Consider the following 26,885-nt stretch of genomic DNA (forward strand, 5'->3'; position numbering starts at 1 on the left):
GGCAGGGGCGCCCGCGGGGAGAAGTCCCGGTGCAAGCTCTGCAGGCGCAGCGCCGCCAGGGCGCTCAGCGTGTCGTCGGGCGGGGGTGGCCGGCCGCGCAGCAGCAGAGCGTGGGCCTGCAGGGGAGACACCTCGCGTCAGCCCCGAGCGGCGTCGGGGTGGTGGGGATCGGAGGACGCTGGAGGTCGGGGCAACCAAAACTGATGCAAAACAACGCAAAACAAAACGAGGTGGCCGCGGGAAGGCGGGTTTCCGCTTGTCGGGGAGGTTCGGGGTGGGGACCCGGGGGTGGGAGGTCCCTCACCTGCTCAAAGAGGAAAGGCAATTCGTGGCTATCTGGGGACAGCCCTTCGGGGTGAAGAGGTCCGTGGAGACGTAGGCACAGTCTCCACCCCGAGTCGGGGGAGTCTTCCACTCCGATCTCCTCGGAGGCCGAACTGTGGAAGAGGAGAAGACCCGCTGCGAGGGCAGCCCCAGTTCCCCCCGGGCTCCCGCAGCGTGGGGAAGGGGCGTGGCCAGAGGGGCGTGGCCGCGGCGGGCGTGGCCACGCGCTCGGGGGCGGGGCCGGCGGAGCGTTTGCCGACCTGCGACCCCGCGGTCCAACCACACGCCACCCGCAGGTGGGGAGGGCGTCGGTCGGCAGGTCAGTGACCAGTGGCTTGCGCTGGGTAAAGGTTAGCGATGGAAGCTGAGACGTAGATGGGCTGGGGCTGGACATTTACTTCTCAAACCTGGTGAGAACGTCGGCCACGAGGGTTCCCCCAGCCAGGGCTCGTTCCTGGGCTCCTCGCTGCTCATACAACGCGAATGCATTTCGACTCCGGGCCAAACCCAGCCGCCCCACTAGTTCTTGAGCCACCTAGAGCAAAGGGGAAGGGGATGCGGAAAGTCAGACCGCCCACAAGTCTGACTGGGAAGGGCTGACCCAGTCCCTAGGGGCTCTTAGTCCTATCACTACCATTCCCTCCCTTACTGAAATAAGGATTCTGAGACTAGGGACAAACTTCGTGAGTAGTTGGAAGGGTGGATGGGGGAGGAGGGAGCCTTTCTCTGGTCTCACCTCCCCGACCGTGGTGTGAGAATTGATGGTCACGGGGCAGGCGCCAGCCCCGGGGCAGTGCACCGTGCACAACAGTTCCTGCCGTCGGCTCAGTGCGGAAATCTCTGCCAGCGATGGCACCAGCTCTCGGCCTCTGGTCCGGCTCAGCGCTTTCCGGATGAAGCGCGCATATTCCGCCAGTTCTGAGTCTGGGAGAGCCTGCTCAGTCCTGAGTTAGGAATCCAAGGATCAGGGCTTAAGGCTTCCTTTTCCTTCCTTTTCCTCTTCCTCTCACCGTCTTGCATTATAGTTTATTTCTTCTGGCCAGAGCTTGCTTATTAGCATGCATAATGCCTTACGTTCCATTTCCCAGCATCACAAAAAAAAATTTTATTTCATCTGGTTTCCTCCCCTCCAACTCAAGCTCCTTGAGCTTTCAATGGAGCTGAATTACTTTCCCGGGTTTCTAGAAGTTCTCTCCCAACTGCCTCACCCACTTCCAACACTCCAGTGATCTTCCTCCTCACTGAAAACGGAAGTGGAGCCACTTTATCACACTCTCCAGTCCTGAAGCTGGTCTGCATCACCCAGAACCAAACAACCTTTTAGTATCTCCTCTGCTCTAAAGGAGCACCTCATTGTACTTCATCTGCTCATACATGGCATATAACCTTGTCATTCCCACAGTGGCACAGCATACATTCACACCAGTTCTGATCTTGGGCATGTCCTTTTTCTTCTCTGGACCTAGATTTCACCATTTGCTAAACTCTTTACAAAAGCCTGCACTTCTCTCCCATCTCTTTTTGTGCTGTAGTCTTATACCTGCCTCTCCCCTCTCACCTCTCCAAATGTCCCAGGAGATGGCCTCTTACGGCTCCTCCAGGTCTGAAAGTGCAGCTCATACAAGTGAGAAGCTGCCAGTACCGCAGGGTTGCAGGATCTTGGGTAGCAGGGAGCCCAGGAGGACCTGCAGGGCCTGAGGTCTGCTTAGCCAGCTGCAGGAAGAGTTCATCCCGAAGTGCAGGCAGGTCCCGGCAGGTTTGGAGCACACCCTGCATCAGGGGCCCAGGGCGTCGTGCCCCCTCCAGTGCCTGCAGTGCCAGGAACAGCCGCACAGCCTCCTCCCGCAGGGATGCATAACCTGGACCTGCCGGAGGGTGGGGGAGGAGGGACGGTTTGGAGAGGGGACACAGAGCTGCGCCCTGGGAGGAATGCAAGAACCAGGAGAAGGTCAGAAGGGAATAAGGGGACAAGGGATGGCAAGGAAAGGAAGGTATGAAGGACAGGAAGAACGGAGGGAAAGCAATGGTCCCACAGAACCAAACTCAACCGTTGCCTTCCAAGCAAGAGCACCCTCTCCCTATCCTGCTAAGCCTGGACTTTGAGTTAGTAAGGTAGAGGGAATGACTAAGGGACTTAGGTTCAAATTCCAGATTCTGTAACTGGGTACTGGGAGCCATCAATGTGGGCCAAAAAAACGGGCTAGTCTGGGCATTGGATAACCAGGGTTCTTTCTAGCCCTCTTTTAAACCCATAATACTTGAGCTGGTCACGACAGTATATTGAGCTAGGTAGCTGGTGAAGACCAGCACGTTTTCCCCCAAGTGATGGCTTTCCCAGTTGTAAAGGTAAAACGACAAGGTCTTAAGTGAGTAGTGGATGGGGGAGGAAGGAGAGTAGTGTAGGGAGGGGATCTAACCAAGGTGCATTGTATGTACCTATGGACTTGACAAACTGTAACTCTCCTTATACAACTAAGTGATGCTAATAAATATGTAAAAAGAAATTTTTAAAAATGCAGTCAGGAAAAGCAAAAAAAAAGAAAAAAGAGAAGACAGTATAAACACCCCCAGGAGGAACATCAGTGGTCAGAATGAGACCCTTGGAGAAAGTGGTCACAATGGGCCCTTTCTTTTCTGTGCTAATCTCCTTTCCCTGCACCTTGACCAGCCCCAAGTTTCACCTTCAAGAGCCCTTAAAGACTCTTAATTCCCTGCCAGTTAAGTAATTCAGACCCTTACCTCTGGTCCACCCCATCCCATTCAGTGAATTTGGGCCAGTAGACCACTTACCTGGGGCGCTGACCTCGTAGGGCAGAGGCAGGAGGGGGGCATACAAGGCTCCACTGGTATGCCTCAGAATAGGGTTCCTCAGGTAGATGAGGGCCACTGCTTCTGGATCCCCACAACTCTCCTAGAGGCCAGGAAGAGAGTCACCTTGATGGGGGAAAGAGAGCTCTTCAAGAGCTCAGAGAGCCTTTGGGCCGACCATCTCTTAGGTCTCACTGGATTCCCCTCTCTCTCACCTGTATGTCCCTGAGCAGTAGCTGGGTAGGGGTCTCTAGTGGGGCCTTAGAGGCAATTACTTCACGCAGTGCCACCCCCCAGCGCTCTGCCTCTGCCTGGCGTGGGGAGCAGAGGCGGATGCTGTGTTTCCGGCCAGACACAGTCACTGACCACAGACCTGGTGGAAAGAGAAGACCCACCCTCAGGGCAATCAGTGCTAGTTAGGACCCCTGCCAGCAAGGTAGGGCAGTTCCCAAGAGATCTCACCGGTTTCCTTGGGCCTACGCTCAGGGCCAGTCACTGAGCACAGGCTGGTGAGCACGAGACTCCCAAGGTGCCTTGCTCCCTTCCCGCTGCTGCTAAACTGGTCCAGGGAGTCTCGGGTGAGCACAAACCAGGCTCGGCGAGGGGGTAACCATGGCCGAGCCCCTCCTCCACGGGGTTCCCGGTACAGCCAACCTGGGAGGAAAGGAAAAGAAGGAGCATCTACTGGAGGATCTTGGGGGGGTGGGGGCTAAGACTGCCAGCCCCCTGGGACACGTTGAGGGCAGTCCCCACCTTTCACAACCACGTCGGGGTCATCCTCTGGCAACCCCTTTTCTGGGATGAGACTCCAGGTTTCTTCCCAGCTCTGCAGCCTGGACCAGAGAAAGAGAGTTGGGCAAGGCTGCTGAGCCTCTGCTCAGCCTCCAGGGGGCTTCTTTCAGTAGGGGCTCCCCTGATAGCCAGGGGTGCCTGCTCCCAAGCTGGGCACCCATCCTCCAGCTGTGGGAACCACAGGGCCGTTCTGACCTTGCACCAGAAATAGCCTTGGACCCCTCCTTCCTCCCCACGCCCCCGGCTGGACCGCCCCCCTGGGACCCCTGCCAAAACCGCAGCGTCCGGCAGGCAGCATAGGGCCTCTCCCTTTTATTGCACAACCCACTAGGGAAAATGGCGAGGATGGACGTCCTGGGAACCTGCTGGGGTCTCAAAACTACAGAAGAGTATGGCCAAGGCGAGGCTTACCTGTCTGAGATCTGTCCGCTCCTCACTGGCTGAGTTAGTGTCACGTCCAGGGGACCCTGGAGAGACAGGCAAGAAATGATCAGCAGAAGTCCTCCCTGAGCAATGCCTGTGGCCTCTGCACCTCAGACAGTGCTGCTCAGGAGATGGAAGGAGTGGCGTAGTGACTGGGCAAAGGAACCACTCTTTAAAAAAGCCTCGAGTTAACAAGTCAAAGCTGCTGCTTGGTCTCCATTCCCCTTTGAAGATGTCATCAGGGGTGGGATGGGCTAGAAAGAGCATGGGGCCGGGACTCAGTAGAGCTGTACCACTAACTCACTGCGGAACCTGGCCCAACTCCCATCTTTGGGCCTTAGTTTCCCCATCTTTGGAACAGAAGAGGTGACAAAGTCCCTTCTTGTTGCAGTAGCCTGGAAACCACTCCCTCCTCATTTTTTCTTCACCTACTCCACCTTTCTGGCTGGGGGAGGGCAGATGGTAAATGAAGGGAAGAAGGACCTTTTTAGTATAGGGCTTTCTCCAAGAGCTTTATATGTCCCCTCAGAGATACCTCTGAGAGTCAGGTGTGAGCAGGTGTAGGTAGGAATTTTGCCTGTTTCTCACCCACAGTCCCTGCCCTGGAACCTCCAACTGTAGTAGCCTGGGGTTTGAGAGAGAGAGACCTTAAATCCAACCTAAAGCCAAGCCAGGCAGGAATTGTGCCATGGTCCCAATGTGCCCAGACTGCTTGAGCCAGGATTGGGGAGGGAGCAGGGGGAGCAGGGACACCTGTCCCTGGGAGCTCCGGGGAGGGGTGGTGGTGGAGGTGGAGCGTCTGAGGGTGGTAATGGCGTGGTTGACAGAACCGACCCTGCCCAGGCTGGATGCTAGGGAACAGCCTAGGTCCAAGCACTTTCTTTGGGAGCAGCGCAATCCATCCGCCACACCTCCACGGGGGAGGGGGTACTGCCCCACTCTCAGGCCGACCCCCCTAGTCGCAGTCCTCGGCTTCCCTCCTCCTTCTCTCTATATTTATCTGCCCTCTGCCTCGCCAGGTGCTGGCGCCGGCCCGGCAGAGCAGCCTGCCCCACCCGGGCACTGAGCCACCGAGCCTGCTGGGGACCCCTAAACGGGGGGGATGGGGACCAGACCCAGGTCACAGCACACGGGGTCTAGTTGCCCGGGTATGAGAAGTCGCATCAGGGACTCGAGGTGCTTCTATAACCAACCATGCCTCGGTTTCCCCACAGGGAGATCTGACAAAAGCCCAATGCCAAGTGATCCTCACGAACCCCCCGCCCCCAGGGTTTTCCAGAAGCCTCACCAGGGAAGGCTGAGCGTTCGGTTCTGACTGGCGGGATAAGCAGAAGTCTTCAAAGAACCATAGCCCCAGGCTCCCTCTCCGTGGGGTCCCCGCCTCGGATCCCAAAGCTCCGATGCCTTTTCCCCCTCGCCCAGATCCCCGCGGTGGCAGCTCCCGCATCTGTCCCCCAGAACTCACGAACTGGGAGCCGAGTGGACCCAGGCGTTCGAGCCGCCCAGCCGGCCTCGCCACATTCCTTGGCGCTGGCGGAGGCGGAAGGAGACGGGATGGGACGCGGGCCCGGCGGGGAAGGGAGAGGCAGGGCCAGGTCGGGCCACGCGTGACGCCTCCTCTGCCTCAGGGCTCCCAGCAGGTGGACAGCGCCCAGTGTGCGGCGCGAGGCCCAGAGGCACATCCCGGGTAGGGCTGTTCCTAGAGCTCCCAGGGGCTCTGGCCTCCCGGCTGGAGTCTCCCCGCGACATTCCCCCGTTCGCCAAGAGCGCGGATTTTGGCAGGAGTCGAGCCGGATCGGTGTGTGACGGCCGTTCGCAGTGAGAGGGGCTGAGCCAAGGCTCCAGATCCCCCCAAGACTTACCCTCCCGCCGCCCGCTGGACTCGGGGTCCGTAGCTCAAAGGTCTCCTCGTCCTCGTCTTCGTCCCCGTCCCCGCTAAGCTCGCCGTCCCCGTAGTCCCGGTGCAGAAGAGTGAAGCCTCGACGGCAGCAGAGGAGCCACCACAGTCCCCCGGGGAGAGGCATCCGGACCCGCAGCCGGGGGACGGGGGCGCGGGCAACCACCCCCCCCGCCCCGGGCCAAACAGCAGGGGATCGGAGAAACCGGCGGGGCTCAGACCAGTGCGGGGGAAATGGGGGGGTGGAGGTGGGAGGAGAAGGGAAAGGGGAACAGGGGGGAGGCAATGTCCAGCGCTGAAGTGCTCGGAGGACGCGAGCGAGCGCCTGCGAGGGGCTCACTGTCTGGGTCCGCGAAGGGGGATGGGGGAAAAAGCGTATGGGGGGGGGAGTTGGCCGAGAGCAATGTCCGGAGCGGGGAAGTAGTGTCCGTTGTAGTGTCCAGCCCCGTGGGGGGCAGTGTCCGGTGCAGTGTCCGAGGTGGGCAGTTGTCCAAGCTCCAGGGAGGGTCGTGTCCGGTAGGGCGTCCGGTGGCCGGGGCCCGGGCGGCGCGCGCTGCGCTCCCTGCAGCCCCGGGACTGGCGCGCTGGGGCCGCGAGCTCAGCTCCTGGACCCCGCCCCCCCCCCTCCCCCTGCGAGGCACCCCCCCTCCCTTCCCTCTTCTTTCTCTCCCTTCTTTACAAGGCAGGATCCACGTTTCGTCACAACCTCCATCTCCCAATCCCTATGCCGGGCGCCGGGCGCGGCCACCAATCAGAAGCAGGAAGCCGCGGCGGGTTGCATCACGTGCTCCTGGCTGGGTGACAGCGAGGAGGGGCGGGGGAGAGCTAGAGGGAGGGGGCGGGGCGACGCTAACCACGCCCCCAGCCCGAGGTCGGACGCGAGGTGCCAGCGACGTCACGGAAGCCCGCCTTCCGTGCCCTGTTTTAACTCTTGGCTCACCGACTGTAAAACGCTCTTGAGAAGGAGTTCGGGGCAGCAAATGGCACTGGGCTGGAGGGAGGCTCGCTTGCTGCCCTCGGATCTCCTGTCCAGCTTTGGGGGGAGGGGTCCCTGGGGATGGGATGAGCCTCAGTTACTGGGGGCGGGGAGAAACTAAGACCTGCGCCCGTGACCCAGCTCTACGGAAGGCTTTGGAACGAAGGGACTCCAGTTCCTAGATGTGAGTCACCGTATCTGTGAAGTGAAGAAGCCGTGGCAGGGACTCCCTAGGATGGAAATTAGATCCCATCTAGAGCTCACAGCTTCCTGGGCTCCACTAGGGAGACTGGCTTGGTATCCTCAGGAATTCTGTAACGAACAGGAAGGGGTTAAACGGGGCACGGGGCGTCCAGGGCGGGGCTGGGGCGACAGCCGGAGACAGCGGGCTCGGGCGCGCGCGTTGCTGACTCAGCGGCGATTCCCGCGGTCACCGGTGGAGGGTTCCAGGTTAACCCCCCTCCCCGAGGGCTGGCGTGCGGCACCCCTTGTGAGAATCGAAGCTCTTTCTGAGCCTCTCCTGGATCGTGGGCCTTAGAGGCCGAGGCTTTCTGTCTCCGCCGTCTGAGGTTCTTGGAAGGACTGCTAGCCCATCTGGGCGGGGCAGGACGGGGCGGGGACTTAGGGCCAGCACCTCCCTGGAGACCTCCTCTCTCGGCCCCGCCCTTTTCTCCCTCAAGACTTCGGGCTGGGGCCGTGGGTACAGCTTTGCTGACCGGATGTTAAACTTCAAGAATTATCGCACGTGAACACCATCCTGCTTGACCCATCAATGCCACCATCTCTAGAGGCCATCCGGCCTTCGCCCCAGATGAAAGTGGCCTGCACTAAGATTTCCTAGGAAAGCCTTAAGCTTTCAAAGTAGTTCTTTCCAATGTCTAACCTCTTCCCTCTTTCCTGGGCAGCTCAGTGCATTTCCTCATGACCTGGTGGCCCCCCAGGGGAGATAGAGAAGACCAAGCATTCCTACCCGTGCCTAGGATAGCTCCTTTTTAGAAGTCTGCAAATACAATTCCCTCCTTGCTCCCCACACAGGTGAAAAACCTTTCTTGTCTTCTTTCCTTTCCTTCCTTCCTTTCTTTCCTCTCTCCCTTTCCTTTCTCTGTCTCTTCCATTCTTTCTTCCTCTCTCTTTTCCTCTCCAAAACAGCCTCTTGCTATGTAACCAGCCTATGCTGGCCTTGAACCCGGGCCTCAGTTTTCCCAGTCCTGTGATTACAAACATGCACCAGTCCCATGACAAACTCATTTTCCCCCCTTTCCATCACAGAACTTTGGAAGGAATTGTAAAGTGCTAATCTAATCCAAACACCTACCCCAAATGAGAACACCCACCGTGGCGCCTACCTCTACTCGAGGCTCAGGCACACACAGTCCTGCACATACCGGAGGCCAGGAACCTGGTACTTGCTAAGGCAGCCATTACTGGATAGCACCTTGGTTGTTAGAAAGCCCTGCCTTACGCTATTTCGAGAGGAACCCCCGCCCCTCCTAGCCTGGCAGCTTTCCCACCTCACCTCTCTTGGCAGAGACTGAGTGAAATTGGAGGGAGTGTCAGTGCCCAAGGCTTTAGCAGACTCAGCAGGCCCCCTCCTGCCTCCCACTCAGACCCAACCGCGGGGTGGGGGCGGGGTGTAACCCACTGTCTCAGCCCTGCTACAAATTGCTTCCAAGTCTGGGATTCAAAAATAGTAACAGTTGTTTGGGGTTGCATCTCATTTCCTTGTTATCACTTTAATATGGCAAAGCACAGAAGTCATCCTCCCGGTAGATCCTGACCTCTTTGCCCCCCACCGACTCTCCTTACCCACTTAGCCCTCCCCCCCTCCCCCCCTTTGGATCTGTAGCCTCCTTAGCTGTCCCAGGAGAGACTGTGGGTCTCGGTGGGAGCGGAGCAGGAAGAGAGGCGGGGCCGGCGGGGACAGCGGCTGCGAAGCTGAGGCCTTGGGCTGCAGCCCCCACCCCTTAACAGCCTGCGCAGGTCCTGGCGGAAGCGCAGGCCCAGAAAGGCATAGAGCACGGGATTGAGGCCGCAGCGCGCCAGCGCCAAGCCGCCGGTGACCAGCAGTGCCAGATCCTTGCGCTTGCTGGCAGGGCAGCTCCGCTCGCGGGCAGTCAGCAGATCGGCTGTATCCAGCAGCAGGGCGAGGCTGTAGGGCAGCTGCAGCACCACGAAGGCTGCCACCAGGGCCACCACCACACGCAGCGCCCGCCGGCGCTCGGGCCCCCTGGCGGCCAGCAGCGTGCGGCCCAGGAGCGCGTAACAGACTGCCATGACGATCAGGGGCAGCGCGAAGCCCAGCACCACCTGCGCCACCGCGCTTGCCCCCTTCACCATCTGCGTGAGGCCTTCGGGGAAGACGAGGCGACAGCGCCGCTGGCCTTCCCGGCGACCATCCCGACTGAAGAGAAGCGCAGGGAGCGCCAGGAGCAGTGACAGCAGCCACACGATGACCGAGACCAAGTGCGCACGGCCTGGCGTGGAAGGCCGCCGCCCGGCTGGCAGCGCCCGCGCGATGGCCACGTAGCGATCTGCGCTGATACAGGCCAGGAAAAGGAAGCCTGCGTGGAAGGAGGCCGAGTAGAGGCCAGAGACGGCCCGGCAGGTGGCACTTCCCAGACTCCAGCCCTGAAGAGCTCCCACTGCAGCGAAGGGCAGGGTCAGGGCTAAGAGGAGGTCGGCCAGAGCCAGCTGGAGCAGGTGGGCGGAGGTGGACGAGCGAGCAGTGCGGCGGGCCGCCAGATGGGTGGCCAGGACCAGCCCATTGCCGGCCAGACCAAGAGCAGCCACCGTCAGGGAGACACTGGGTTGGAAAGCACGACTGAAGGCCTGGACATCCGCCTTGTAACAGATCTCGGGCAATGGCTCAGCTGAATACACCTCCTCCTCCTCCTCAATCCCAGAGTAGGGGCCCCAGGAAACCTGGGGAGGTCAAAATGAGAGGAGGGAAGACTGTATGAAACATCTTCCCATGACACTCCCATTTCCCACACAATATCTTCCACACAGGTGTGTGTGTATGTGTGTGTGAGAGAGAGAGACCAAGGATAACTACACTAGAAAAAGTTAAACTCCCTTTAGACTTTAACTAGCTCTTGGTGAACAGGCCTTGGTTTTTCTTGCATCCCTGTTTCCAGTTTTCCTGGGTGACCTTGAGCAAGACACTTGGTCTTTCTCAACCTCCATTTCCTAATATGCAATGCCCAAACCAGATGTCTTGTCCAGCCTACCTAAGAAAAGCTTGTGGATTGTTTGAAAAAGGAAAGATAATGGATGTGAAGTATCTAGCTCTCCATAAACTAAGCATTTGTATTATTCATAAATCACGACGCTTCTGTTCCCTTTGCAGCGCCCTCTTCTGGAAGGATGGTCAGATGCAGATTTTGCCTCAGACCTGGACTCTGGACTTCCAGGGTGTGGGTTTTGGTCTCCTTCCCCTTCTCTGTTCCCACCCCACCTCTCCTGAATCATTCATGCTGAGGGAAGGTCTCTGGGGTTGGGACTTAGATCTTCCAGCTTCTGCATAGATCACAGGATGGCAGAGGCCTGTTGCCAGGTGGAGAATCCCATCCCTCCCCCGTCCACACCCTCTCTGTAACCCTTCTCCCCCTCCCTGCCCCCACTCCCACCTGCTCTGTGGGCTCCGTCCCCATCTCTGGCTACAAGAGTTTCTGAAGCATAGTCACAGGGGGCGGGGGTGGGTAGAATTAAATAACTAGTGAGACAGGAAGGAAGGGGCGGGGAGAGGGGCTGAGAGGGCGGTAGGTATTAGGGTCTGCTGGCTCATTTTTCCATTCCACTTTACCTAAACATTTTTTTTCTTTACTCTGCTAGTGTGAAAATAATGGCTTTTGGGATATCATGGTTGCAAGCTAGCTGTGCGATCTTGAATAAGTTCTTTAACCTCTCTGAGTCTCAGGTCTTTCATTGCAAAAGTGAAGTAAGGTGAAAATATGGTATTTCCAGTGTTAAGTTCCCAGCACCAAGACCGTAGCATTATCTGCCTTTAGGAAAACGTTCTCTTACTTACTTTTCATTCCATCTTTAAGCATCCCGCTTTCTCCCCCGCCCCTTTCTTTGATTTTGTCTTTCTTTCAGGATCCTTCTCTTTTATTGCCTCTTTTTTTGGGCCAACTTTGAGGCACCAGTCCCTGCCAGCTCTCCGTTACTCCTTTACCTGGGGTATTTCCCAGTGGCTGGAGGTTCTGAGCTCCCACACTGTCACAGCAGGGCTGAGCCACGCGCTTGCGCGGGTTCCGGGAAAACGCGCGCGTGCCAGGAGAGAGGCTGGGGAAGGGGGGAGGTGAGAGGAGAGAGGGTGGAAAGGAGAGCGAGCAAGCAAGCTGGAAGCAGAGACCCGGGGGGGGGGGAGAGAGAAGGAAGGAGAGAGAGATAGAGGGAGAGAGAGAGAGATTGAAGGTTAGCAGAGGGTGGAAAAAAGGAGGAGTGGGTAAGGAGAAGAGACAGCGGTCAGCTGCGAACCCCAGGAGGGGAGCTGGCAGCCTGAGCCAGAACTGGATCGCTAGCCAGAGCCGGGCACCAGGAGGCAGTCTCCCGGGGGCTGGTCAGCCCTGCAGGATGCACCTCGGGCTCTTCTGCGTCTTGCTTGCTGCTGCGGTCTCAGGAGCTCGGGGCTGGGGCTACTGTGAGTGCTGGGGTCCGAGGCAGGTGGGGTTGGGCCCCGGATTCCAGAGCCTGAAGGGCGGGTCCCGCACCGCATTGCGGCTGGGTGGTCGCCGGTCTTTCCCAGCCGGCGCGCGCGGCCGCTCGCTCCCATCTTTTCCTGCCTCTCCCCCGCGCTCCGCAATGCAGCTCCGGAGACAGCTGCGCGCGCCTGGGAATGGGGCTGGGGCTGGGCTCCAAGCCGAGGATGGGGTCAGCCCAGACAGGATTTGGGGTAGTAATCCAAGAGGGCGCAGGGTGTCGGGGTGTCAGGTTAGGGTTGGGCAGAGGTGTGGTACTGGTAAAACAGGCTAGGGTTAAGGTTTTGGTCAGGGGCTGGGACTAGGCTTTGGAGCTGGTCGGTGGGCTAGGGTTTGTGGCTGGGGCTGGGTTTTATGGCTAGGTTACAAACAGGAGTTGGTGATCCTGACTGAGTCTGAAGCTGGCTGGAGCTGGTCATGGTGTGAGAACTGGGATTGGGAGGTGGCTGGGTTGGGAGCAAGACCTGGATTTGGGATTGGTACAGACGTGGGGAGGAGAATGATGATTGAGAGTGACACCAAGACTGTGGCTGCATTGGTGTTTTGGAAAGACGCTGAGTTTGGGGATTGTATTTGGGGGAGTACTCAATCTGGGTAGGCTCTGGGATAGGATGGGTCTGGCATTGGACCCATAGTTCTAGCTTAAGAATTTCCCCCAGGAGGGAAGAGACAGCAGCTGTCGCTGCAGCCCAGGCTCAGTGGATGGCTTTAAGGTCTGCCACAGGGGGGCAGAGAAGAAGAGCTGCCGCCTCTCAGTGGGCCTGGCCTTTGGAAGTGGACAAGCCACCCTAACAAGTTCGTTTCTTCACCCTAGATGGCTGCGACGAGGAGCTTGTGGGACCTCTGTTTGCCCGCTCCCTGGGTGCTTCCTCCTACTACAGTCTCTTTACCACAGCCCGCTTTGCCCGCTTGCACGGTGAGCAGGCTGAAAACAGGGGGGGTGGAGGACTCCGGAGGGCTGCGGGGAGGGTGGCAAAACAAACAGCCACCACAAAAACCCTTGCCTCTTCTACAGGCATAAGTGGATGGTCACCCCGGATTGGGGACCCGAATCCCTGGCTCCAGATCGACTTAATGAAGAGGCACCGAATCCGAGCTGTGGCCACTCAGGGCTCCTTTAATTCTTGGGACTGGGTCACACGTTACATGCTGCTCTACGGTGACCGTGTGGACAGCTGGACGCCGTTCTACCAGCAAGGGCACAACGCGGTACTCGGGGCACTGCTCGGGCGCACATACACACGGGGGACCCCCTTCTGTTCTGGGCCCTGGGTTGGGCACTAGCCTGAAAAGAAGGGGAGGAGGCAGTAGTGAACGCCTAAGTGAGGAGCCATGACTCCACTCCTGGGATTAAGTCCAGAAGGACTGGTCAGCACACCACGTGGGCAAGACACTTTCAGATCACAGGGTTTATAATTCCACTTCAGGAGGAAATCTGTGAGAGCTTCCGGGCGGTGACATCTGATTTGAGCTCTGCATCGCCTGGTGGGAAAAGGGCTAGGGAAATGGTGGGTGTACAGGCCCTGGACAGGGGACAGCAAGGAGTGTCTGTCCCCACCCCCACGGCCAGTCAAGATTGGCAAAGTGGGAAAGCCATGGACTGGGCCTGGAGCAGAAGGTGGGGGATGTGGTTACTACTTTGCCCAACTCCCACAGACCTTCTTCGGGAACGTGAATGAGTCCGCCGTGGTGCGCCACGACCTCCACTACCACTTCACGGCGCGCTACATCCGCATCGTGCCCCTGGCCTGGAACCCGCGCGGCAAGGCCGGCCTACGCCTGGGCATCTACGGCTGCCCTTACAGTGAGAGTCGGAGGGAGGGTCCGGAGGGAGGCCGGGCGACTGCCAATGTCCCCGCTCCCCGGCTCACCTCCGGTCTTTCGCGCAGAATCCGACATACTCTATTTTGACGGCGACGATGCCATCTCGTACCGCTTTCCGAGAGGGGTCAGCCGAAGCCTGTGGGACGTGTTCGCTTTCAGCTTCAAGACGGAGGAGAAGGACGGGCTGCTGCTACACACGGAGGGCGCCCAGGGCGATTACGTGACCCTCGAACTACAGGGGGCGCACTTGGTGCTGCACATGAGCCTGGGTGAGTGCCCTGTCCCCGGTGTGTGCGCGTGCGCGCGCGCAGCGAGCCCGACCCATTCTTTTACGGCCTGGCCCAAACACCGAAGGACTGGATTCCAGCCTTGGCTGTGCAATCTACTAGCTGTGTGACCTTGGACAGGCATCTCCCTGGCTTAGGTTGGCTCACTGTAAACATACACACACACACACACACACACACACACATTTGCATCTCCTTAGCTTTACACACACCTGCAGGATTAGGTACAACTTGAGTTTTACAGGTAGGACAAGAGGCCCCTTGGCAATCTCTCCACCCCAGGCTCCAGGCTTCTCTCCCAGGCTACCTGCACCCTGCGGCTCTGCCTGGGGGCTCTAGGACTCATTCTTGAACTGCTCCACCCTCAGGCAGCAGCCCCATTCAGCCAAGACCTGGACACACAACTGTGAGCGCTGGGGGCGTCCTGAACGACCAGCACTGGCACTATGTGCGCGTGGACCGATATGGCCGAGAAGCAAATCTCACCCTGGATGGCTACGTGCATCGCTTCATTCTCAATGGCGACTTTGAGAGGCTAAACCTGGACACCGAGGTGAAGAGGCACCATTGGTTGGGTGTTGCTGGGAGAATGGGTGGAGGACAGTTTTCTTTCTCAAACTTTCTGCTGATTGGAAAAGCCTGAGACTTTTGTCTTGGGTCCACTTCATAACTTTGAGGTAAGGTCTAGAAATTCAGATTTTGTGGAAAAGGCAAGGTAGAAAAGTTGTTCCCTTGGATCTTCCCACAATTGGAATTGATAAAGACCCTGCCCTGAATCACCAGTGGTTCACTCCTGTAATCCTAGCTACTCAGGAGACTGAGATCTGAGGATCTGGAAGCTAGCCTAGGCAGGAAAGTCAGGAGACTCTTTTCTCCAATAAATAATAATTCCAGAGGTAGAGGTGTAGTTTTAGTGGTAGAGCCCCAGCCTTGAGTGGAAAAAGCCAAGGACAGCACCCAGGCTCTGAGTTCAAGCCCCAGTACCACACACACACACACACACACACACACACACACATATCTCAAGCAGATCAAAAATTGACTTACTGTGCTGGGAAGGTGGCTCAGTGGTAGAGCGCTTGCCTTGCATGTATGAGGCCCTGGGTTCGATTCCTCAGCACTACATAAGCAGAAAAAGCAGGAAGTAGCTAGAGTGCTAACCTTGAGCTGAAGAGCTGAGGGACAGCACCAAGGCCCAGAGTTCAGGCCCCACAACAAAAAACAAAAACAGAAACAACAACAACAACAAACAAAACTTATTGGAAGCTTGCAGCCCATTTATGATGGAATTAGGGCTCAACCCAAGCCTTAGGAGGCAGCACAAGCTTTAGTACGGACCCTGGGGAAATGTATGTTTCAAGTCTTTTATAAAGTCAGGTTTGTGCTTGGAAAACGTAGGTATGGGGGATGATGCATGAGAGAAAGGCATATGGGTCCTTGTGCCCAAGGAACTTCTTCCCGGGCCCCTTCTTGCAGATATTCATTGGGGGTCTAGTGGGTGCTGCACACAAGAACCTTGGCTATCGACATAACTTCCGGGGCTGCATGGAAAACGTAATCTTTAACCGGGTCAACATTGCGGACCTGGCTGTACGGCGCCATTCCAGGATCACCTTCGAGGTCAGTGGGCAAGGGGATTTGGGACATTGGGAAACCAAAGCTGATTGAAAAGCAAAGAGGTAGAGTCGGGGGAGATCTAGAGGATCAGACAAAAACTGAGGCCTCTTCTCTCCTCAGCCAGATTGTTAGGACTTACAGGAGGTGCCAGAGCCACATACTTCCTAGTTAAAACTGTTTAGGTCCAATCACCTTAGTTAACCCATGAGAGAAATATGGTGCAGAGATGGGGGGTATGGCTTCATCAGGTGTCATGCAGTTTTGCAGAGACAGAGTAAGGACTTGATTGAATAAGTTCTCGTTATCTTTGCCACTAGCCATGAGCACCTGTGCCTGTTCCAAAGCTGGGAAGGGGTGGCCCCCAAATTGCTTCTCATGCTCGAAGGAAGAGAAAGAAGTGATAACATTGCAGATCAGTGGTAAAAAGCAAGCAAGGAAAAGGGCCATGGGGTGGAGGACACCAAGGGGTTGCTAGTACAGGGTCTTAGAAAAGTGTGAAATTCAATTCTGGATAGAACCTAAGGTCCTTGTGCTGACTGATGTGTCTTTACTTTCTCCCCTAGGGTAAGGTGGCCTTCCGTTGCCTGGATCCAGTTCCACACCCCATCAATTTTGGAGGCCCTCACAACTTCGTGCAAGTGCCTGGCTTCCCCCGACGCGGCCGTCTCGCAGTTTCCTTTCGCTTCCGCACCTGGGATCTCACTGGGCTGCTCCTTTTCTCCCGCATGGGAGATGGTCTGGGTCATGTGGAGCTCATGCTCAGTGAAGGGCAGGTCAATGTGTCCATTGCACAGACTGGCAGAAAGAAGCTTCAGTTTGCAGCTGGTAAGGGGACACAAGCAGGCTGGAGAAGGATAAAGGGCTAGGGCTGAGGCTTTTGAATACTAATGATAGGAGAGTAAAAAGGCAGAATGTCCTGAGGTACTGAAAAAGGTTAGAGGCACTAGGAATTCTGGGAATGCTTAGGAAGGTAGAGAGTCCAGATGTTCTCCAGTTCTAGGAGGATGGGTGAATTCCTGGAGGTATTTTTTTTGTGTGTGTGTGTTTGGTGCTGGTTCTAGGGCTTGAACTCAAGGCCTGTCCCTGAGTTTCTTTTGCACAAGACTCGTGTTCTACCACTTAAGCCATAGCTCAATTTTGGTAGATTAGTGGAGGTCTCACAAATTTTCCTGCCTGATCACTGACTTCAAACTGGGATCCTCAGATCTCAGCCTCTTGAGTAGCTAGGATTACAGGTGTGAACCACCAGCACCTGGTTGTTATTCATTTCTGACTTTGTAGACTCTATGTCAATTGCTGGGGCCCTGGATAGAGAAGAGAAATAATCAAAAACATCACAGTTCAATAGTGAGCTGCACATAACTGTTGGGTCACAGCTGTTGGGGCTGCTGCTTCCCCTCTCTCCTATCCGGGTCACTGTTCCTCTCTCCCCACAACGTCCTTTCTGTTCAGGGTACCGTCTGAATGATGGCTTCTGGCATGAGGTGAATTTTGTGGCACAAGAAAACCATGCAGTCATTAGCATTGATGATGTGGAAGGGGCAGAGGTCAGAGTCTCATACCCACTGCTGATCCGTACAGGGACTTCTTACTTCTTTGGGGGTAAGTGAGGGCTAACCTGGTCAGACCTTCTTCTCTGGGTGGGAAGGTCCCTTTTAAGTCCATTCAGATGGGACCACATGGACAGTTTTGTAGAGATCAAACCTTCTTTCAACACTAGGGCCTTGGGAAATGGTAGGTCATTGCCATAGTCTACATTTTGGTTCTAGCTTCCTTTCTCCCTTTATGTCTGATTCTCTCTTGTCATCTCCCTGGGGGAGGGTCTCTGGGATCTTTCCTGGGGAGGGCCTTACAGGGGTGGTTGTTCCAGGTTGTCCCAAACCAGCCAGTCGATGGGGCTGCCACTCCAACCAGACGGCATTCCATGGCTGCATGGAGCTGCTCAAGGTGGATGGTCAACTGGTCAACCTGACTCTGGTGGAGTTCCGCCGGCTTGGATACTTTGCTGAGGTCCTCTTTGACACATGTGGCATCACTGATAGGTATCCAGAAGCTCCTTTCCCTAACAAAAGGTGACCCCTTTGGAACCCTTTCCCATCACATCTCAGTGGAAGTGTTCTTTTCAGTAATCTCCCTTCTCCTGTCTCAGCTCCTTAATCACCCTAACTGGGGCAAGATTCTTCTTTGACCTCCCACCTACTATTTTTTCTGGTAAAGTGTACAAATGCTCAGGGTGGAAACAAAAGCTCCTTAGTTGCTCCTCATTTTCTCTTGGTGAAGTTGTGGGGGAGGTGGAATAAGGCACTTTTCAATTTTGGAGGGAAGGGAGAATTAGCAGCATTTGAGCCCTGGGGACTACCTGGATTTCTAACTGGTTAGTTAGGCAGTAGATATGTGTCACTGGGTTCTGGTGCCCTAGGGATTTGAGAGTAGAGCTTGTAGAAGTCAAATCCCTTTTCAACCTCCCACTAAGGCCCTTCCCTTGGTGCTGACCCTCTCCCCTAGATGCAGCCCTAACATGTGTGAACATGATGGACGCTGCTACCAGTCTTGGGATGACTTCATCTGCTACTGCGAACTGACTGGCTACAAGGGGGTGACCTGCCATGAGCGTAAGCCACACGGGGTGGGAAGTCTGGAGAGAGAGGTTGCTGGGCATTATGAAGCTGCTGAAGATGGAGGGGCTAGCTTTCTTCTAACCTTCTAAAATCCTCCTCCCTCCCTGTTGCCTTTTCCCCATCCTACCACCTACCAGCTTTGTATAAGGAATCCTGTGAGGCTTATCGGCTCAGTGGGAAAACTTCTGGAAACTTCACCATTGATCCTGATGGCAGTGGCCCTCTGAAGCCATTTGTAGTGTATTGTGATATCCGAGGTAATTGGCCCTGAGGGAACAGCTGACCAGGCAGTAGGAGAGATTTGGGGGACGGGGTACATGGAGTACAGATTGGGGGGCAGAGGGTAAGATGAAACTGATGTGGATGGATAAAGGAGGGAAGAGGAGAAAAGAGACATTTAGGAATTTGTAACCTAGGCTTGCAGATAAACTCCCACTTACTATCTATTTCCAGCTGACTGATTTCTGCCTCCAAAATGGAGGGCCCAAGGCTGAGCTGGAGGGCTGTTGGCTACAGTTATTGGGTCTGAGTGGCAGTTGTGTTGGTGGCTGGGGCAGGGAGGTAGGTAGAGAATGCTTATGTCCAGCCAAAGCTCTGTCCCTTCCCTTCCCTCCCCAGAAAACAGAGCTTGGACAGTTGTGCGACATGACAGGCTATGGACAACTCGGGTGACAGGTTCCAGCATGGAGCGGCCCTTCCTGGGGGCTGTCCAGTACTGGAATGCATCCTGGGAGGAAGTCAGTGCCCTGGCCAATGCGTCTCAACATTGTGAGCAGTGGATCGAGTTCTCCTGCTACAATTCCCGGCTGCTCAACACTGCAGGTTGAGGCTGGCATCAGGGAGGGCAAGGATGAAGAGCTGGAGGGGAGATGGTGGTGGGGTGGGGAACCCAGAGGATTCAGCCTAGAGGAATCAAAGTCAGGGATGGTTGGAAGGGCATGGGCAGCCCAGATGGAGTTGCAGGGCCTGGAAGCTGCCTGTGTGTCTTCCCCAGGAGGCTATCCCTACAGCTTTTGGATTGGCCGAAACGAGGAGCAGCATTTCTACTGGGGAGGCTCCCAGCCTGGGATCCAGCGCTGTGCCTGTGGGCTCGACCGAAGTTGTGTGGACCCTGCTCTGCATTGCAATTGTGATGCTGACCAACCCCAGTGGTGAGCTGGCAGAGGATGAGTTTTTTGAGGGGCTCCTTGGGTTGCTGAGAGACAAGGTTGAGTCATTGCATCCTACTCCCACAGGAGAACGGACAAGGGCCTGCTGACTTTTGTGGATCATCTGCCTGTCACCCAGGTGGTAGTGGGGGATACAAACCGCTCCAGTTCAGAGGCCCAGTTCTTCCTGAGGCCTCTGCGCTGCTATGGCGACCGTGAGTGGCAAACCCCTTTTGCGTGCCCTCTCAGGTTAGCAGGCCATCTGACCCACTGAGGGTCTCTAGACCACATTGCAAGACACGCCTGCTGTGATCTGACCTTCATTTTCCTTGCTCTTCTGCGCTTTATTGTTCATTCCACATCTAGTCTCTCTTTGGTCACCCTATCTCTTGTTGCCTTCCTTTCCTGCCCTACTGAGGTTCCTTGCTCCTCCACTTCCTAACCTCCCTGACAAGGCCTCCCTCTGGTTTTGTAGGTAATTCCTGGAACACCATTTCCTTCCACACTGGGGCTGCACTACGTTTTCCTCCAATCCGTGCCAACCACAGCCTCGACGTCTCCTTCTACTTCAGGACCTCAGCTCCCTCTGGGGTTTTTCTGGAGAACATGGGGGGTCCTTTCTGCCAGTGGCGCCGGCCTTATGTGCGGGTGGAACTTAACAGTGAGCAACCAGATTCTGGAATGGGTGTGGGGTAGAAAAAGGGTATCACTGGTGCCAGGTGTTGGTGGCTCAGGCCTGTAATCCTAGCTACTCAGGAGGCTGAGATTTAAGGATCGTGGTTCAAAGCCAGCCCAGGCAGCAAAGTCCATGAGACTTTTATCTCCAGTTAACCACTAGAAAACCATAAGTGGTACTATGGTTCAGGTGGTAGAGCGCTTGCCTTGAGCTGAAGAGCACAGGGACAGCATCCAGGCCCAGAGTTCAAGCCCCATGACCGACCAAAAACAAAAGAGTATCACTGACAAAGTTGGGATAAGAGACCAGGACAATCGTCCATTTGAGAGGCAGGAGGGAAAAGGGGCTTTCAATGACTCTGGATCCTACACTTAGCTCTATCTTGATGGTGACCTTGGGCACTCATTTTGCCTCTCTGAGACTTAGGTTCCTTATATATGAGGAAAGTATTGGACTCCTGAGGTCTCTCTCCTACCTCTAACTAGCTATACTTCTAGCTAGGTAAGAGGTCTGACTGGGAATCTAGTTCTAGGGAATCTGTGGTTTGGGAGGATAGAGGATAAGTTGTTTCAGGCTGTGGACAAATTGGAGAGATAGTCAAAGAACTGAAGGGTGAAGAGGAGATGTTGTATTGAGTCAGAAGCCATGGAGGATCTTGGAGATCCAAGTCCTTTTCTCTCCCTGCTCCATGTCACATTGTCCAGCATCTCGGGATGTGGTCTTTGCCTTTGATGTGGGGAATGGAGACGAGAACCTGACTGTACACTCAGATGACTTTGAGTTCAACGATGATGAGTGGCACCTGGTCCGGGCTGAAATCAATGTGAAGCAGGCCCGGCTGCGGGTGGATCACCGGCCCTGGGTCCTGCGGCCCATGCCTCTGCAGACCTATATCTGGCTGGAGTATGACCAGCCCCTCTATGTTGGTGAGCAGCAGTCTAGGGAGGCAGGGGGGGAGGGGGGAGCTACCCTTTTAAGTACACGTTCAGTGTTTCTAGGAACCCCATGTCGTAGTCCTAGTTCCCCCTGCTTCAGAGTGATCCAAGGTACCACCAGAATCCTGAAATCTCTGGTGTCCTAGAGCATCCTTCTAGTTCCTTGGTGCCCTTCCCATCCAGAATAGCTATTCTTGTCTCTATATCTACAGTCTTTTTTTTTTTTTTTTTGGTGCTGGGGCTAGAACCCAGGGCCACTAAGCATGTTGTACCCTTGAGCCAACTGCTCCAACTCATCTCTTGACCAGGATCTGCAGAGCTTAAGAGACGCCCATTCGTGGGCTGCTTGAGGGCCATGCGTCTGAATGGAGTAACTCTGAACTTGGAGGGTCGTGCCAATGCCTCTGAGGGCACCTTCCCCAACTGCACGGGCCACTGTGTCCACCCCAGGTTCCCCTGCTTTCATGGAGGCCGCTGCGTGGAGCGCTATAGCTACTACACATGTGACTGTGACCTCACGGCTTTCGATGGGCCCTACTGCAACCACGGTCAGTGCTCCTGGTTATGGAGGGCAGGAAGCCATCAGGCAAAATGGGGTGTAGAGAGGAAAGGAAAAGAGGGCATCAAGTCAGCATATGGGAAAACTAGAGTTGTCACTGGGCTCCTGAGCTCTAAGCTCTAGGAGCCAGGCAGTTAAAGTCATAAAGAGAGAACAAGGAGATGACAAAGAGCTCAGGAGCATGATGCCTATAACTTCCTGCATTTCCCCATTATCATCAAGGTGATGAAGGCCGTCCCTCCCCCATGCACAGTGACCTTGAGCTGCAAGACATCCTTCCATGCCATTTCCTGTATGATCCATTACTAAAACATTCTACAACCTGGTTCTTGATTATAGAGCCTTGACACTTAGCATTGCAAGATTCTGCATATAGCTAAGATGCATCTTCCCTAAGACTTACCCAGAGGGATAAGTGAGCAGGTGGGTTACTGTGAGAGGAGAAGAGTCTTGCAGACTAGGGAGATACAGAGACTTAGGGAAGTGTGAGTAGCACGTATACTGGATAGTATAAGGACATCTCCATTTTGATTGTGGATCTCCACTTACTTTGTGTCCTTGGGCAAGTCATCACTCATCTTTGAGCCTCCATCTAATCTGCAGGGGTCTCATTAGATGATCTTTCAATTTTCTCATGGCTTAAAGGCTCCATTCTGTGACAGGGCCTCATAGGTACCTAAAAGTAAATGGAGGATTATGGTAGTGGCAGAAACTAATGTGAATCTGTGAGTGAACTAGTGTGAATCTGGGGCTCCTAACCTCACTGTCTTTGTCTCCAGATATCGGTGGTTTCTTTGAGCCTGGCACTTGGATGCGCTACAACCTCCAGTCAGCACTGCGCTCTGCAGCCCGGGAGTTCTCCCACATGCTGAGTCGGCCAGTGCCAGGCTATGAGCCTGGCTATATCCCTGGTTATGACACCCCGGGCTACGTGCCTGGTTATCATGGCCCTGGGTACCGCCTACCTGACTACCCACGGCCTGGCCGGCCTGTGCCTGGTTACCGGGGGCCTGTCTACAATGTGACAGGAGAAGAGGTCTCCTTCAGCTTCAGCACTAATTCTGCACCTGCAGTCCTGCTCTATGTGAGCTCCTTTGTGCGTGATTACATGGCTGTTCTCATCAAGGAAGATGGTAAGCCTCACAAGGGCTCCCTCCCTGGAGACTTGCTTCCCCTAGATGCTACTTCCTATAGCTATTGATTCAGCAATGCTAAGACCTAAGGGCTCTGAAGATGGGGGTTGGAGCTGGGACAACTCATGTTTCTCCTTCCCACTTCACAGGGACCCTGCAGCTGCGTTATCAGCTGGGCACCAGTCCCTATGTGTACCAGCTAACCACCCGGCCAGTTACTGATGGCCAACCCCACAGTGTGAACATCACCCGGGTCTACCGCAACCTCTTCATTCAGGTATGTGTGGAAGAAGATGCGCCAGTTCAGCCTCATAGTCTTGGTTGTTATACCCAAGAAAGTGTCAAAACACTTAACATGTGTCAAGCACATTTCAATATGCCAACATACTCACGTGTCACCTCATGTGCCTCTCACATCACTTCTGTGAGGTAGCAGGCACACACTCACTGTCATTTCCATTTGATACATCAGTAAATAGAAAATAGACTTCTCAAAGTCAAACCTCTAGTAAGCCACAAAGACAGTATTCAAAATCAGATTAATTGGGTAGGGTGGTGCACACCCATAATTCCAGCTGCTCAGGAGGTGGAAGCAGGAGGATATTGAGTTTGAGGCCACTCTGGGCGATGCTAGCCACCGTATCTCAAAAATAAAAGACAGGGCTAGGAATGTGGCTTAGTGGTAGAATGCTTGCCTAGCAAGTACAAAGCCCTGGGATTGGTTCCTCAGTACCACATAAACAGAAAAAGCTGAAAGTGGCACTGTGGCTCAAGTGGTAGAGTGCTAGCCCTGAGCAAAAGCTGTGTACAGGCCCTGAGTTCAAGCTCCAGGACTGGCACACACACAGAGAAAAGACAAAACCAATACAGATTTTTTAGAACTCTACTAAGTCCTCCATCTGGGCTAGGGGTGGCCTACTTCAGGAATGAGCAATGACTTACCCAGATAGGAGCTTCAGTTTGAGCAGCTTAAGAGTTCTATAAAGGTCTTGACTATGTCCACCCTGTCCTTCCTTCCTTACTGCCTTCCCTCTCAGGTGGATTACTTCCCATTGACAGAACAGAAGTTCTCACTGCTGGTGGACAGCCAGCTGGACTCGCCCAAGGCCTTGTATCTAGGGCGTGTGATGGGTAAGCTTGTCTGAGGGTAAGTCTGGGCCAAAGAGTTGTAGGTGAAGTCTTTGGAGGCTAGAGTTAAGTGGCTGTGGTGAGAAAGATGGACAGTGAGAGGGGGCAGGGCTTCTGGCTAGTCTAAGCCCTTCTCTTTCTGGGTCTGCCTCTCCCTCAGAGACAGGAGTCATTGACCCGGAGATACAGCGCTACAACACCCCAGGTTTCTCTGGATGTCTGTCTGGTGTTCGATTCAACAATGTGGCTCCCCTCAAGACCCACTTCCGAACCCCTCGGCCCATGACTGCTGAGTTAGCTGAGGCCTTGCGAGTTCAGGGAGAACTGTCAGAATCTAACTGTGGAGCTATGCCACGTCTGGTCTCAGAGGTGCCACCTGAGCTTGATCCCTGGTATCTTCCCCCAGGTACATCCCCAGGACACAAATGAGGGAAGGGAGGATGACAAGGAAGGGCAATGATTAATTTGGGATGTGACTTCTAATTTATGTTTTCTTCTCTTCAGACTTCCCATACTACCATGATGATGGATGGGTTGCCATACTTTTAGGCTGTAAGTAGCACTGACCATGCCAGCCCAAAACAACCCTATCTATATTCCCTCCCTGCCCTGTCCCTGAGCCTGAAGAGGGGTGATGGTACTAGATGCTGATGAAACCAAGAAGGATGATAAGGCTTTGCTGATGGGGTAGATATGTTTTAATGTTTGAGGATACTATAAATTTTTTATTAAAATGAAATATTAAAGTACAGCTATAGTTAAAAGGCTGAAGAAACTGGGATGATTACCAGGCATGTGGAAAGAGAATATTAAAAATAGAAGTTGGGCTGAGTACTGGTGACACATGCCTATAATTGTAGCTTCTCAAGAAGCTGAGGATCCCAGTTCAAAGCCTGCCCAGGTAGGAAAGTCTGTGAGACTCTTCTCTCCAATCAAGTACCAAAAGAGCTGAAAGTGGAGCTGTGGCTTAAGTGGTAGTATGCTAGCCTTGAGTAAAAGAAGCTCAGAGATAGCTGTGCACTGGTGGTTTACTCCTGTAATCCTAGCTACTTAGGAGGCTGAGATCTGAGGATCATGGTTCAAAGCCAACCCATGCAGGAAAGCTCATGAAACCACCAGAAAACTGGAAGTGGCGCTGTGGCTCAAGTGGTAGTGTTCATCTTGAGCTGCAGAGCTCAGGAACAGCACCCAGGCCCAGGGTTCAAGCCTCAGAACTGGCCAAAAAAAAAAAAAAACTCAGAGATAGTGCCCAGGCCCTGAGTTCAAGCTCCTAGGAATGGCATTAAAAACAACAGGGCTGGGAATGTGGCTTAGTGGTAGAATGCTTGCCTAGCATGCATGAAGCCCTGGGTTTGACTCCTCAGTACCACATAAACAGAAAAAGCCAGAAGTGGTGCTGTGGCTCACGTGGTAGAATGGTAGCATTGAGAAAAAGCAGCTCAGGGACAGTGCCCAGGCCCTGAGTTCAAGCCCCAGGACTGGAAAAAAAAATCAAGTTGGCAGAGGAAATCACAGGAATTTAGACCTACTGAACACTTAGGAATTGCTTGTATAGTGTTTATATAGTGGACATAATTGACCATTAATGTTGACTAAGTATGTGTGGAGGTCAAACCCCACGATGCTGAATTGTCCCTCTTCTTCCTTGCAGTTTTGGTGGCCTTCCTGCTGCTGGGGCTTGTGGGAATGTTGGTGCTCTTCTATCTGCAAAATCATCGCTACAAGGGCTCCTACCACACCAATGAGCCCAAGGCTACCCACGATTACCATCCTGGGAGCAAAACTCCCTTACCTCCTTCAGGCCCTGCCCAGGCCCCTGCCCCCACACCAGCTCCCACCCAAGTTCCAGCCCCAGCCCCAGCCCAAGCCCCAGCCCCAGCCCCAGCCACCGGCCCAGGTCCTCGGGACCAGAACCTACCCCAAATCCTGGAGGAATCCAGGTCTGAATGATCAGGAGAAGGGCTTGCTTCAAGGACCAAGTCCAACTCCTCTGAATTCCCCATTTCCTGCCTCCCCACCCCCATCCCACCCCATCAGGGACATTTGGCTCCTCTTAGCTGGCTCTGCTCACCCAGAGAGTTCTCCTCCTGCCAAGTTTGGTGGGCAGAGCTACAGATGGGACCAAAGGGAGTGGCTGAGCCTCACTGCCTAGACCAATGCCCTGCTCACCCACTTCCCCAGGCTCCTGGCTGTTTGTCTGCCCCAGAGGAGAAGCCTTATGGGGTGGAGACAGGCCCCTTCCTGCCATCTCTGTCCCAGCTGCTGCCGGGGATTAACAACAGAGTGTACGGGAGATGAACTGCCTCCCTTCCCACATACATCATCAGCAGGGACAGATGTGTGGGATTGCAGGGCTGCACAGGGCATGGGGGGAGGAGGCTGCTAATACACATCCCCCAGCCTCTCCCTTGCCCTGCTGAATGTCTTCCATCTGCTTCATCACTGTCCCCCATCCCCCTTTTATTTTTACAGAGACCAAGTGGCCTCAGTTTAGCACTTTAGTACTTCCGCTGCTTCACATGCTTTGGCCAAAGCCATAAAAAAACAAAAACAAACCCTGCAAGTAGAGAAATAATGCAGATACCCTGCTAGCCAACCCTCTACGCTTAAACCCTTTTCTGAGATATGCAATAGCCTTGGTGCCAGGCCCCCTCTCCAATGCATGAGGAGCCCTCTTTCCTCCGCTCAGAGATGCTGCTTTATTTGTCTGGGAGGTCCTATTCTTTATATATATTTTTGTTTGCAATGTCTCTCTCTAGAGAAACTATATATTATTCTAATTTTTTAATTATCTGTTTATATATAAAAGAAAAACTCAAATCAGCTGTCCTGTCCTGTGCTGTGCCCACAGTCTAGTGAGCTCCTCCTGTGTTGGACATCTCTTGAGTTCTGTTGGCCACTCACCCAGTCCACTAGGCCTAGGGCAGAGCCTGCAATGCCCTCGACTCTGAGCTGGTCCAATAAAACAGAGTGGCAGAGCTCCAGTCTGTGTGTGGTGGCTGGTGTTGGGATAGGTGGGGGAATTTTAAGAGAACTG

The 26,885-nt window shown here is 54.7% G+C and overlaps 3 protein-coding genes across 3 annotated transcripts in view; 1 reads left to right on the forward strand and 2 right to left on the reverse strand.

Annotated features, from left to right (window-relative positions):
• Plekhh3 (pleckstrin homology domain containing, family H (with MyTH4 domain) member 3) overlaps positions 1-6,811 on the reverse strand; it is a 9,534-nt gene extending 2,723 nt beyond the window's left edge. Inside the window, exons 1-11 of the mRNA XM_013037437.1 lie at positions 6,210-6,811; positions 4,336-4,391; positions 3,886-3,965; positions 3,595-3,786; positions 3,348-3,505; positions 3,115-3,235; positions 1,883-2,189; positions 1,061-1,268; positions 723-859; positions 305-437; positions 4-116 (exon numbers count right to left, since the gene is read on the reverse strand). Coding sequence (XP_012892891.1) covers positions 4-116; positions 305-437; positions 723-859; positions 1,061-1,268; positions 1,883-2,189; positions 3,115-3,235; positions 3,348-3,505; positions 3,595-3,786; positions 3,886-3,965; positions 4,336-4,391; positions 6,210-6,371 — 1,667 coding nt within the window. The 5' untranslated portion in view covers positions 6,372-6,811. The remainder of the gene's footprint in view (positions 1-3; positions 117-304; positions 438-722; positions 860-1,060; positions 1,269-1,882; positions 2,190-3,114; positions 3,236-3,347; positions 3,506-3,594; positions 3,787-3,885; positions 3,966-4,335; positions 4,392-6,209) is intronic.
• A 2,123-nt stretch (positions 6,812-8,934) lies between these two features.
• On the reverse strand, positions 8,935-10,886 carry Ccr10 (chemokine (C-C motif) receptor 10). Its single transcript, XM_013037784.1, has 2 exons — positions 10,850-10,886; positions 8,935-10,142 (listed from the first exon to the last, which is right to left on the reverse strand). The coding sequence occupies exons 1-2, from the start codon at positions 10,871-10,873 to the stop codon at positions 9,072-9,074; spliced, it is 1,095 nt and encodes a 364-aa protein (XP_012893238.1). The 5' UTR covers positions 10,874-10,886; the 3' UTR covers positions 8,935-9,071.
• A 1,140-nt stretch (positions 10,887-12,026) lies between these two features.
• Positions 12,027-26,821, forward strand: Cntnap1 (contactin associated protein 1). The gene is made up of 24 exons (XM_013037446.1): positions 12,027-12,117; positions 12,738-12,839; positions 12,939-13,132; positions 13,580-13,727; positions 13,813-14,016; positions 14,403-14,587; positions 15,511-15,654; positions 16,215-16,476; positions 17,104-17,253; positions 17,522-17,693; positions 18,157-18,263; positions 18,407-18,526; positions 18,888-19,091; positions 19,264-19,420; positions 19,505-19,632; positions 19,893-20,078; positions 20,798-21,019; positions 21,337-21,576; positions 22,367-22,720; positions 22,870-22,997; positions 23,758-23,851; positions 24,009-24,254; positions 24,353-24,400; positions 25,500-26,821. Exons 1-24 carry the CDS (start codon positions 12,027-12,029, stop codon positions 25,796-25,798), a joined length of 4,185 nt encoding a protein of 1,394 aa, XP_012892900.1. The 3' UTR covers positions 25,799-26,821.
• Positions 26,822-26,885: the final 64 nt, after the last annotated feature.

The sequence above is a fragment of the Dipodomys ordii genome, unplaced genomic scaffold, assembly GCF_000151885.1.
Source record: "Dipodomys ordii isolate 6190 unplaced genomic scaffold, Dord_2.0 Scaffold7, whole genome shotgun sequence".
Classification (NCBI taxonomy): Eukaryota; Metazoa; Chordata; class Mammalia; order Rodentia; family Heteromyidae; genus Dipodomys; species Dipodomys ordii.